This window comes from Heloderma suspectum, chromosome 2, assembly GCF_057233095.1.
Source record: "Heloderma suspectum isolate Gila_16-S chromosome 2, 16-S_ref, whole genome shotgun sequence".
In the NCBI taxonomy this organism is placed as follows: Eukaryota; Metazoa; Chordata; class Lepidosauria; order Squamata; family Helodermatidae; genus Heloderma; species Heloderma suspectum.
Genome location: NC_139459.1, coordinates 360,872,033 through 360,885,282, shown reverse-complemented (window position 1 = coordinate 360,885,282; position 13,250 = coordinate 360,872,033). Strand labels below are relative to the sequence as shown.

The 13,250-nt window shown below is 50.9% G+C and overlaps 1 protein-coding gene across 1 annotated transcript in view; it reads left to right on the top strand.

The window, feature by feature from the left end:
• LOC146355642 (vomeronasal type-2 receptor 1-like) overlaps positions 1-2,106 on the top strand; it is a 31,147-nt gene extending 29,041 nt beyond the window's left edge. The window contains exon 5 of the mRNA XM_084829950.1: positions 1,840-2,106. Within this exon, the coding sequence (XP_084686076.1) occupies positions 1,840-2,106 (267 nt within the window). The remainder of the gene's footprint in view (positions 1-1,839) is intronic.
• Positions 2,107-13,250: the final 11,144 nt, after the last annotated feature.

Here is a 13,250-nt window from a genome sequence, read left to right as displayed (position 1 = left end):
AAAGCGCGTACGCAAATGGCGGCCCCCATAGGGCGCCGCCATTTGCGTTCCTTATTTGGTCCCTGTAGTCTACGTAAAGATTTACGTAGACTACGGTGAAAATAAGGGCAACGCTTTACGTAGCCTATCACGGGGGTTTTTTGTTTTTGTTTTTACTTTCCTTGTAATGGCGGCGGCGGCAGCCGGTCAAAAGACTGGCTGCCGCCCCCGCCCCTGATGAAGACCCGACGAACCGCCGTCGGGACCCGCCGCCGGGAGCGACATTCATGAAAGGTAAGTCCCATCCCGGGGGGGGGGTGGCGGAGTGGCGGGGGGGGGCGGTGGAGAATTTCACCGCCAATTTCGTGGGGCCGAATGCGTTGGCATTCGGCCCCCCGAAGTTTCGGGGAGAAATTCTCCCCCATCCCTACTTCTGTTATGAAACTCAAGAAGAAAAAGAGACAGTATAATGAATTCTTTCTGAAGCAGTCACACTTGTACAAATGCAGCATGAAGGGAAAGATCAGCAACCTTCTCTTTGTTTGAATAAAAAGCACACTCTGCACATGCTCAGGGCAGGGAATGGACAAAATGAGGAATTTGAGGAATATTTGAAGAACCAGGGAATATGAAGAACGATATTCTTCCATTCTGTTTGTGTGTGGGGAATCTCCCTCAATCCAGCTGTTCCCCGGAACCCCTCCCCCCTTCACCCAAGTGTCTTCTGAGATCCTGACCTCGGGGTGCCATTCTGCAGAGGATTCTGTGGCACGGACTGAAGGGAATTCGATCCCATTTCAGTCTGTGGTGGAATTCTCTGACATCCCTAATATATTCCATGAATTACTAACATGCTTAGACATCAAAAACGTATTCGTAACAGCAACCAGTAGGTGACCCATGAGTCCCAGCACAACTCATGCTGCTGGGCACCACTTCTACCCCTCCAGCCACTAAAGAAGGAGCTTTACACTCCAGCCTGGTTGGTTCCACCCTCATCTCCATCAGCCTGCATATGCAGGCAGCCCCTCGGCCTTTTGACAACAGCCAAGCTCTGTCCCGCCTTGCATCCGTCAATATCTGAAACCAGCCCAGGCATAGGAAGCAGACTGTGCCTTTCAGCCTGCATCCTGTGACCAACATCAACAGTTTCCCTATCTGCAATGGCGTTAAGGTTGTGAGCACTGCGATGCCTGGCTTTTGAATGCCGAATCATCACCTCCTAGCTGCCATGGCAGAAAGTTATCACTACCCCCGCTGACAGTTCCAGTTTTCACTAGGGATGGACGAAAGTCCCTTACCTGGTCCCGCAGCTTTTTTTGGGGTGCGGGGGAGGCACTCTGTTTCTCCCCCTGAAAATTCTTGGCAGGTGGGGAGGCGCCCCGCCCCTCCCCACCGAAGTTCTGGCCGGGGGGGGGGGAACGCCCTGTCTCCCTGGCCGTGAAAGAAAAAAGTAAAGTGTAAAAAAAAAAAAGTGATAGGCTACGTAAAGATTTACTTATCCTATCATGGCTAGATTTTCAAAGTCAGCCGTGATAGGCTACGTAAATCTTTACTTAGCCTTTCACTTTTTTTTTTTTTACACTTTACTTGGAAATGGCGGCAGCGGCTGCATGTCACAAGACTGGCTGCCACCGAACCGCCGCCGGACCGCCGCCGGGACCCGCTGCCGCAAGGGACATTCGGCCACGGTAAGTCCCATCCTGGGGGCGGGGGCAGGGGGGTGTCGGAGAATTTCCCCACCAATTTCGGGGGGCCAAATGCGTTGGCATTCGGCCTCCCGGAGATTCATGGAGAAATTCTCCAACATCCCTAGATTTCACCCGCAACACTGACACTGATGGCTCCTTTCTGGGCAAGCAATTCCTGACGGGCACTTGCAAGGACAACGGGCCTCTAGGCTGGACTTCCTGGTCTGCACCACTCAAGACTGCACAGCCGCAAGGCCCCAGCACACTTGTGTTCAGGGTGCAAGGCTCAGTTCAGCCTCTGATGAGCACTTTGCGGTCAGATGAGCCTCCAAGCTACGGCCAGCTGTGCATCCTGGACACCGAGGAGGCCACTACGTCTCTCCTGGATCGAGCAGAGACCAGCACTGGGCTGCACCTTGCTGGAGTCACTCACTAACTGATACTCAATGTTTGCCCATGCGCTACTGAGTACCAGTAGGTGGGTGAAATCCTCGAGCACGACAACGCTGCTGCACTTGCTGCTGGGCACGCACCAATGGACGTACCTCTGTGCTTCCATCGCGACCGCAGAATGATGAACAGTATTGCTCACTCTGGATGCGATAATGTTTCCGGGGTCTCTTGAATTGCTTCTGTGTGGACTAGCTCAGATGGCTTTCCTTTGGCTAATCGTTGTTTGGTAGTGTACCCTCAGGGTTGAGAGTGCTGCACGGTCTCCTATATGGAGATGCTGATGCTAAAGAAAGTGGAAGTCAAGAGGAAGAGGGGCCGACCAAGGGCAAGGTGGATGGATGATATTCTGGAGGTGACAGACTCAACCTTGGGGGAGCTGGGAGTGGCGACGGCCGACAGGAAGCTCTGGCGTGGGCTGGTCCATGAAGTCACAAAGAGTCGGAAGCGACGGAACGAATAAACAACAAATAGGTTGCATAGAGTCCATGTTCCTATAACATCAAACAGGCAAATCTGGGCCTTGGGTCTATCACTGTGCCCTTGACAGCCATCCACATCTCTCTAAAAAGTCATGGGCTGCCGGAACCAAAGAGGGAGCTAGGGTGGAAGGGAAAGCCTTGGGGTAGTAACCAAAATTGGCAAAAAATGGAGTTTGGCAGGTAGAAGCATGGCAGGCATTGTTATAAGCAAATTATGTGAGAGGCAGCAAGGAAAACCAGTCATCCTGCTGGTAATTTACATAACAGCGCAGATATTGCTCCAGAGTCGCATTGGTGCGCTCGGTCTGACCATCCGTCTGTGGATGGTGGGCGGAGGAAAGACGGAGCGTCACATGGAGCAACGCCAGTAGCTCCCTCCAGAAATGGGCAGTGAATTGGGCCCCCCTATCAAAAATGAGACCCTCAGGCCATCCGTGGAGGTAGAAAACATGCGCCAAATACAGCTCTGCCATCTCCCTGGCTGTGGGCAACCCAGAGCAGGGGATGAAATGGGCCATCTTAGAAAACAAATCCACCACCACCAGAATGGTGCTCTTACCGTGTGAGTGAGGCAAGTCAGTGATGAAGTCAAGGGAGAGCAGTTTCCAAGGTCCTGAGGGGGTAGGGCTTGCCTGAGGGGGCCTTCGCCCTCTGGCAGGTTGGGCAGGAGGCGACATTGGACTTGACATCCCAACACACACGAGGCCACCACAGATCCCTTGTCACTCCATGCAGGGTCTTGGCGACGCCAAAATGCCCAGCTGTGGGGGAGTCGTGGCACTGATAGAGGACCTTCTCATGGAGGGTTCTAGAAGGCACATAGACCCGGCTGAAATGGTAAAGCAGCCCACCTCGCAAAGAGAAGGGGGTAGAGTGGGGGGGCAGAGGCTAGCCCCAATTCCTCCACCTTTGTGTGAAAAAAAGCATCCTGAGCCTGTGCAGAGAGAAGCAGCTCCTCCCAAGAACGAGGTACCGCAGCTACCGCCAGGCCTTGGGGGTGAAGAATCAGAGGGGGGGATTTTCCTCACTCCCTGGCTGGAGGTCAGGCTTACGGGAAAGAGCATCCGCTTGTAGGTTGTCGGAGGCTTTCACATGGCGAATCTTAAGGTGGAACCAAGAAAAAAAAAGCAACCACCTAATCTGCCTCTGGTTTAAGGCATGGGCTGTCTGAAGATGTTCCAGGTTGCGATGGTTGGTTCTAACTTTGACTGGGTGCTGTGCCCCCTCCAGGAGATGACGCCAGGTCTCCAAAGTGGACTTGATGGCCAACAGTTCCTTCTCCCAAATGGTATAATTCCTCTCAGACATGTTCAGTTTCCTGGAGTGGTAGGCGCAGGGTTGCAGCCCGCCGCCCTCCCGATCTGGCTGAAAGAGCACCGCCCCCACCGCAAAGTCAGAGGCATCAATCTGCACTACAAAAGGCTTCCTTGGGTCGGGATGTAACAGGATCTGCTCAGAACTAAAAAGCTTCTTATGTTCCTCGAAAGTAGGGATGTACGAAAGGGACTTAACTTGTCCCGCAGCTTTTTTCGCGGTGGGGGGGAGGCACTTCGCTTCTCCCCCCGAAGTTCATGAGGGGGGGAGGCTTCCCGCCTCGCCTGGCTGAAATTCAGGATGGGTGGGAGGTGCCCCATCCCTTGCCGGCGAAATTCAGGCCGGGTAGAAGCGCCCCGTCTACCCTGCCGCAGGAAAAAAAAAAAAAAACACCCCCATGATAACCTTTTGATTAACGTAGCCTATCACGGCTGACTTTGCAAATCTAGCCGTGATAGGCTATGTTAATCGTTACGTAGCCTATCACGGGGGTGGGTTTTGTTTTGTTTTTTTCACGGCCGGGTAGACGGGGCGCTTCTACCCGGCCTGACTTTCGCCGGCGAGGGATGGGGCGCCTCCCGCCCGGCCTGAATTTCGGCCGGGCGAGGCAGGAAGACACCCCCCCTCGCATGAAAGTCGGGGGAGAAGCGAAGCGCCTCCCCCCCCCGCAAAAAACTGCGGGACAAGGTAAGTCCCTTTCGTATATCCCTAAAGTCCAATCCCGGGGGGGGTGGGGGGGTGGAGAATTTCAACACCGATTTCGGGGGGCCGAATGAGTTGGCACTCGGCCCCTCCAAGTTTCGGGGAGAAATTCTCCCCCATCCCTACTCGAAAGCCTGTTGGGCTGATGCCGTCCAATGAAAAGAAGATTTCCTGCCCTTAAGGAGGTCCATGACAAGAGAAGTCAGCCGAGCAAAACTGGGCAGGAACTTTCTGTAAAAATTTGCAAACCCCAGAAAATGTTGCAAACGTTGCTTCCTTTGGAGGGGGCTTCAGCAGTCAGACTGCTAAAGCTGATCTCAGGGTCTGGGCAAGTGTATATGGGAGGAGATGATCCTTCAGGTAGCAAGGGGGGGGTGCTGGGGGGCAGATTGATTATTTGGGGCACCAAGCTGAGCTGAGGAGCTGTGTTTTTTGAACATCCTGTCTGCAGTGAGCTAAGATGGCAAAAGCAAGTGTCCGTAACCCTCCTTTCAGGGTTCTACAGGTTGAGTGAGTACCAACTGGAAAAATGGTCTTCCTTCTAGAAGCGTTGAAGAGTGCTTCATTTTCAGTTTCCACTTTGATGTTATTTCCAGTGAGTAAAAGTGAGTGGGACACAGCTGTTCTTTGAGGCAATGTTCCCGAGCACGTAACACTTCAAATACTGTATACATTATAAGGACTATATAAGTAATAACAAAAGAATAGTTATTTTTATTTATACGTACTGAAACAGCATGGATAAGAGGGCACAGTTAATCTATGACATCCCCTCCCCATATTACTCACATCTCTGTGATACTCTGTGGGTGATATTCGGTAACAAAAGCTTGCAAAGCTAAAAGAGAAGTGATTTAAAGATAATTTTGGGCAATGGAGAGAGTGAAGCTGAACTCAAACCAGAAGTGAAATCCCTTGAAACACATAGAACTACAAAGGCAGGAAGACGGAGACCCGGAGACCCATGCATGCGCATGCCACACACACGGGCGCACACAGAAGACCTGAAATTAGCATTTCTTCAAAGGAATTTACTTACTTTTAAATATGCCAGCCTACTTTACTATCTTTTCATTGGTCAGTACATACCCGCTACATGTCCCTCCAGACATTTTTTAACAGTCAATATCCCTGGCAAATTGGGGAACTTTTTTTTTTTAATGGCTGTTGCCATTTTGATCTCCCTCTCAAACACCAGGAAACATGGCATGATGAAGAAAACAAAATGAAAACAAGGCCTACAATGGCAGCTGATGACTTGCATACATGTTAAAAAGGGTTATTTTTAAAAAAATATATATATATTCCACCATCCCCAACACAGGAGGAATAGGAAATCATCAAGAGAATTCCAGAAAAACATCTCTTTCTGCTTCATTGACTATGCTAAAGCCTTTGATTGTGTGGATCACAACAAACTGTGGCAAATTCTTAAAGTGATGGGAGTACCAGACCACCTTACCTGTCTCCTGAGAAACCTGTATGAGGGTCAAGAAGCAACAGTCAGAACCAGACATGGAACAACCGATTGGTTCCAAATTGGGAAAGGAGTACGACAAGGCTGCTTATTGTCACCCTGCTTATTTAACTTATATGCAGAGTACATCCTGAGAAACGCTGGGTTGGATGAATCACAGGTCGGAATTAAGATTGCCGGGAGAATTATCAACAACCTCCGATATGCAGACGATACCACCCTAATGGAAGAAAGCGAAGAGGATCTAAAGAGCCTCTTGTTGAGGGTGAAAAAGGAGAGTGCAAAAGCTCATTTGAAACTCAACATTAAAAAAATCTAAAATCATGGCATCTGGCCCCATCACTTCCTGGCATATAGAAGGGGAAGAAATGGAAACTGTGACAGATTTTACTTTCATGGGCTCCAAGATCACCGCAGATGGTGACTGTAGCCATGAAATTAAAAGGCACTTGCTCCTTGGGAGGAAAGCTATGGCAAACCTAGACACCATAGTAAGAAGCAGAGACATCACCTTGCCGACAAAGGTCCATCTAATCAAAGCTATGGTTTTCCCAGTAGTAATGTATGGCTGTGAGAGCTGGACTATAAGGAAGGCTGAGCGCCGAAGAATTGATGCTTTCGAACTGTGGTGCTGGAGAAGACTTTTACGAGTCCCCTGGACTGCAAGGAGGTCAAATCAGTCCATCCTAAAGGAAATCAACCCTGAGTGCTCATTGGAAGGACAGATACTGAAGCTGAAGCTCCAATATTTTGGCCACCTAATGCGAAGGGAAAACTCTCTGGAAAAGACCCTGATGCTGGGAAAGACTGAAGGCAAAAGGAGAACGGGACAGCAGAGGATGGGATGGCTAGATAGCATCACCGATGCAATGAATATGAACTTGAGCACGCTCCGGGAGAGAGCGCAGGACAGGAAGGCCTGGCGTGTTATGGTCCATGGGGTCACGAAGAGTCGGACATGACTGAACGACTCAACAACAACAACAAATGACCATGAAAATAAAGGGGAACGCAAATAGCTAGGGATGTCGGAGAATTTCTCCACGAATCTCCGGGAGATTGAATGCCAACACATTCGGCCCCCCAAAATTGTTGGAGAAACGGTCCGCCATCCCCCCGCGCCCCCCCCCCCGGGATGGGGCTTACCTTGGTTGAATGTCTCTGGCGGTGGTGGGTCCCGGCGGCGGTTTGGCGGCAGCAGCCGGTCTTCCAATGGGGTGCCACCGCCGCCATTCCCAAGTGTAAAAAAACAACAACAATTCAAACGTGATAGGCTACGTAAAGATATACGTAGCCTATCACGGCTAGATTTTCAAAAAACACCGTGATAGGCTATGTAAATCTTTACGTAACCTATCACGGCTGACTTGGGGGGGGGGGGGAAGCACTATTTGCAATGCCCTTATTTTTGCCGTAGTCTACGGAAATGTCTACATTGACTACACGTGCCCAAATAAGTAACGCAAACGCGTACGTGCTTTTTTTTTTTCAAAGTCAGCCGTGATAGGCTACATAACCATTTACGTAGCCAATCACGGCTGACTGCAGGGACGCAAACGGCGGCGGCTATGGCCGCCGCCGTTTGTGTCCTGGCAGGAGCAGAGGTTTCACGGCCGGAAGGACGGGGCACCTCCTCCCTGGCCAGAATTTCAGCCGGAGGGATGTGTCGCCTCCCCTCTGGCCAGAATTTCAGGGGGAGGAATGGAGCGCCCCCCCCCACCGCCAAGCAAGCTAAGGGACCAGGTAAGGGACTTTCATCCATCCATACAAATAGCATAGAGGGTGCTATTGTATCTGGATAAGACTGGGGAACTGGCAGCTGAGTTTGATATCGTGAATTGGGTGATGATGTTTCCCAATGAGTCTCATGCTAGAGTGACTATTGGGAGTGTGGAGAGACAGGCCTCTCCAGACCTGAAACTCACCATTAAGCAGGAAGCCATTGCCTGGCCCAGCCATTTTAATGAGGTAGGGGAAAGGATTTGTGTCCTATTATTGGCCTTATCTCTTAAGCTCTAAGAATATCCACCCTGTCTTGTGTGTCACACCCCCACCCCCAGGTTCTAAACATTTATTTATTTATTTATTTATTTTATTTCTATACCGCCCAATAGCTGAAGCTCTCAGGGTTGTTCACAAAAATTAAAACCAAACTTCCCGCAATAAAACAATTTTAAATATATAGAACATTCAAACCACAATATAACAATACAACCACAATAAAAACTAGCAGCTGTGCAAGAATTTAAAATACAGGTTTAAAACAGCAAAGCTAAAAGTCTAGAAAGCGAAAATGCTAAAATGCCTGGGAAAATAAAAAGGTCTTCACCTGGCACAGGAAGAAATACAATGTAGGTGCCAGGCGAACCTCTCTAGGGAGCTCATTCCACAGCCGGTGTGCCACAGCAGAAAAAGCCCTCCTCCTAGTAGTCATCTGCTTCACTTCCTTTGGCAGAGGCCCACGGAGAAGGGCTGCTGAGGATGATCTTAAGGTCCATGGATGGGTGTTTCTATGCTGTATTGAACTGTAGTCCTGATCCTGTCAGTTCCAGTCTTCAAGTCTTTTGGTTATCAAGCTGAAACAAGCCAATTGTGCAAAAAATGGCAGTTTCTGGATAGAAAATGTATGAAGAATAAATATGTACAAAGAAGATCCACACCTCCCTTCAGGTGACAAAGCAGTTGGCACCGGGAATGTCTGTCAGGGTCCCAGGAGCACAATTTTCTCTAGACTGGTTGCTTGACTATTTCTCATTAGCGCACGACCAAAGGAGCCAGCAAGCGGGATCTTACAAGAGTCTCTGTTAGATGCCCCCTTCTAGCCATGAGCAATGCCTCTCCCCTCCTCTCTCACACCAACCGGCTGACACACTCACAAGAGTACGGGGGCTTCTCCCTTACCCAACAGGTGCTCGAAACATTTAGCCTGGGAATCTAATTGACCTGGGGATAGGGTTGGGGGCGTTGCCCAACTCTACTGTGATACTCAGGACAACTCACCCTCCACTCTGTGGAGTTCAGATTTTCTGCTCAAAAACCGGCTCACTACGTATGCCCGTGCTAGAAGCCTTTGATTTATTTGTTTATTCCATTCAGCTCTCTGAGTGGTTCCCAAAAATTAAAAGTACAAATCGCAGCATGAAACAATGTAAAATATGAAAGCTTGAAACCACAACAGAACACTACAACCAGAATGAAATCATTCAGCAATGCAGAGATTTTAAAATACAGATTTAAAACACTGAAGCTAAAAGACTAGGAAGCTAAAAGGCTAAAATACTTGGAGAATAAAAAGGTCTTCACCTGGCGCAAGGAGGAGTACAATGTAGGTGCCGGGCAAACCTCCCTAGGGAGCTCATTCCACCTCTGGGGAGCCACCGCAGAAAGGGCTCTCTTCACGCCAGCCACCAGCCTCACTTCCTTGGCAGGGGCGCACGGACAATGGCCTCTGAGTATGATCTCAGGGCCTGGGCAGGAACACACGGGAGGAGGCAATCCTTCAGATAACCTGGCCCCAAGCTGTTAAGGCCTTTAAATGTTACTACCAGCACTTTGAATCGGGGCCGGAAATGGACTGGCAGCCAGTGCAGCTGGAAAAGTATAAGGATGGCAGAGAATTCCGCCACGGATCTCGGTGAGGCCGAATGCCAGTCGGAATGGCCTTCCCCCCGCCCCCCCACGGATTCCCCCCGGGACGAGACTTACCTGGGGCGGATCTTCCAGGCGGCGGTGGCTCTGGAGGCGGCAGTGGCTGCGGTGGCCGGTCTTCCGACCGCTGGCAGCTGCCGCCATTTCCAGTGTTAAAAACAAAACAAAAAAACCCAGACGTGATAGGCTATGTAAATCATGTCTGACTTTAAAAAACAAACAAACACGCTTTTGCTAGGGATGGACGAAAGGGACTTACCTCGTCCCGCAGCTTGCTTCGCAGTGGCGGGGAGGCGCTTCAGTTCTCCCCCTGAAGTTCAATAGCCTTCCCTTATTTTCGCCGTAGTCTACGTAAATGTTTACGTAGACTAGACGTGCCAAAATAAGGAACGCAAGTGGTGGCGCTGCATGGGCGCCGCCATTTGCATACGCGCTTTTTTTTTTTTTTCAAAGTCACCCGTGATAGGCTACGTGACGATTTACATAGCCTATCATGGCTGACTTTGGAAATATAGCTGTGATAGGCTACGTAAATCGTTACGTAGCCTATCACGGGTGTGTGTTTTTTTTTTACTTTACTTTTTTTTTTTGCAATGGCGGTGGCGGCAGCCGGTCGGGAGACCGGCCGCCGCCCCTCCATCGCCGAAACACTGCCGAAACGCCGCCGGGACCCGCCGCCAAGAGGGACATTCGCCGAAGGTAAGTCCCATCCTGGGGGGGGTGAGGGGCCGGCAGAGAATTTCCCCAACACTTTCGGGGGGCCGAATGCGTCGCCACTCATCCTCCCAAAGATTTGTGGAGAAATTCTCCGCCAACCCTAGCGTACGCAAATGGCGGCGGCTACGGCCGTCACCATTTGTGTTCCTTATTTTGGCCCATCTTAGTTTACATAACTATTTACGTAGACTAAGATGGGCCAAAATAAGGAACGCAAATGGCGGCGGCCGTAGCCGCTGCCATTTGCGTACGCACATGTTTTTTTTTTTTTTTAAGTCAGACGAGACAGGCTACGTAAAGATTTACGTAGCCTATCATGGCTGACTACAGGGACGCAAACGGCAGTGGCTACGGCCGCCACCATTTGCGTCCCTGCTAGCCAGCGGCCGGACGTCCAGCTGCTGGCGGAGCCGGCCGGCGGCTCTGCGGAATCCCCTCGGAGTGGAGCCGGCCGTCCAGAATTCCAGGGGGGGAGGGGCTCAAGCCTCCACCCCATGGCAGCAATGCTGGGGGGAGGAACGGAGTACCTCCCCCCCAGCGGAACCCGGCGGATACAGGTAAGGGCAATTTCGTACATCCCTAGAAAAGTACTGGTGTAATATTAGCTCACTGGCCAGTCCCTGTTAACAATCTTGCTGCCCTATTTTGCAAAAGGTGAAGATTCTGGACTGCTTTCAAAGGCAGCCCCATGTATTTATTTATTTATTTATTTATTTATTTATTTATTAAATTTATTAATCGCCCATCTGACTGGTCACCCAGCCACTCTGGGTGATGTACAACCCACCATAAAACAATTTAAAACAATAAAATTTTACCATAATTTTTTTTTTTTAAATACCCTAACCCACTCCAAATGCCTGCCTGAACAACCACGTTTTTAATGCACGATGGAAGCTCATTAAAGAGGGGGCATGACGGAGTTCCCTAGGGAGGGAGTTCCACAGAGTGGGGGCCACCACAGAGAAGGCCCTCTCCCTCGTCCCCACCAGTCTAGCTGTCCTGGCTGATGGGACAGAGAGAAGGCCATCTGAGGCTGATCTTGTTAAGCGGCCTGTCTGGTGTTGCTGGAGGCGCTCCTTAAGATAGGCTGGGCTGGAACCATATAGGGTTTTAAAGGTCAAAACCAACACCTTGAATTTGGCCCGGAAAACAACTGGTAACCAGTGCAACTCCTTCAGCACTGGAGTGATGTGATCTCGCCGGCGGCTGCCTTTAATCAGGCGAGCCGCCGCGTTCTGTACCAGCTGCAGCTTCCGAACCGTCTTCAAGGGTAGCCCCACGTAGAGCGCATTACAGTAGTCTAAACGAGAGGAGACCAGGGCATGTACTACCTATGGGAACAGATGGTTGGGAAGGAAGGGGCGCAGCCGTCATATCAGATGGAGTTGATACAGCGCTGTCCGGCTCACAGCTGACACCTGAGCCTCCATGGACAGCTGGGAGTCCAAAATGACCCCCAGGCTGTGGACCTGGTCTTTCAAGGGTAGCCGTACCCCATTCAACACCAGGTCAACATCCCCCAGCCTCTTCTTGTCTCCCACCAAAAGTACCTCGGTCTTGTCAGGGTTCAGCTTCAGCTTATTCCTCCCCATCCAGCCACTCACCGTCTCCAGACATTTGGACAGGGATTCTACGGCCAACCTTGGTGAAGATTTGAATGAGAGGTAGAGCTGCGTGTCATCCGCATATTGATGACACTGCACCCCAAACCTCCTGATGATAGCCCCCAGTGGCTTCACATAGATGTTAAATAGCATCGGGGAGAGGATGGAACCCTGTGGCACCCCACAAGTAAGTGGCCACGGGTCCGAAACCTCCTCTCCCAGTGCTACCCTCTGGTACCTGCCGGAGAGGAAGGACCGGAACCACCGCAATACGTTGTCTCCAATGCCCAACCCCTCCAGGCGGTCCAGGAGGATACCGTGGTCAACGGTATCAAAAGCCGCTGAGAGGTCGAGGAGAACAAGGAAGGAGCATTCACCCCTATCCAGAGCCCTCCTCATATCATCCACCAAGGTGACCAAGGCAGTTTCTGTCCCATGCCCAGGCCTGAAGCCCGACTGAAATGGGTCTAGATAATCAGTTTCTTCCAAGTGTGCCTTCAACTGCACCGCCACCACCCGCTCAATCACCTTGCCCAAAAATGGCAGATTTGAGACTGGGCGAAAGTTGTTCAGAACTTGAGGATCCAAGGAGGGCTTCTTTAAGAGCGGTCTTATCACTGCCTCCTTGAGGGCTGATGGCATCACTCCCTCCTCAAGGGAGGCGTTCACCACCGCCTTGATCCCCTCACCCAGTCTCTCTCTGCAGCTCATAATGAGCCAAGATGGGCAAGGATCAAGTAAGCAGGTGGTCGGCCTTACAGATGAAAGCACCTTGTCCACTTCATCAGGAGGAAGAAGCTGGAACCGATCCCACAAAACCGGTTTGCCACAGGCCACCTCTTGCTCACTAACTGTATCCACAGTGTGCAGAGTAACACACCTAATCTGATCAATTTTATCTGCAAAGTGCCTTGCCAAAGCCTCACAGGAGGCCTTAGAATTCTCCAGTGGTTCCGGAGCCACAGGACTGACCAGGCTCCGGACCACTTGGAACAGCCTCCTGGGGCAGCACTCTGCAGACGCGATGGAGGCAGCATAATATTCCTTTTTTGCTGCCTTCACCGCCACGTGATAGGCTGAAGATATAGCTCTAGCCCATGTCTGATCGTCTTTGGAGCGAGACTTCCGCCACCGGCGCTGTAGCCGTCTCACCTCCTGTTTCAGAGCTTGTAACCGCGGATTG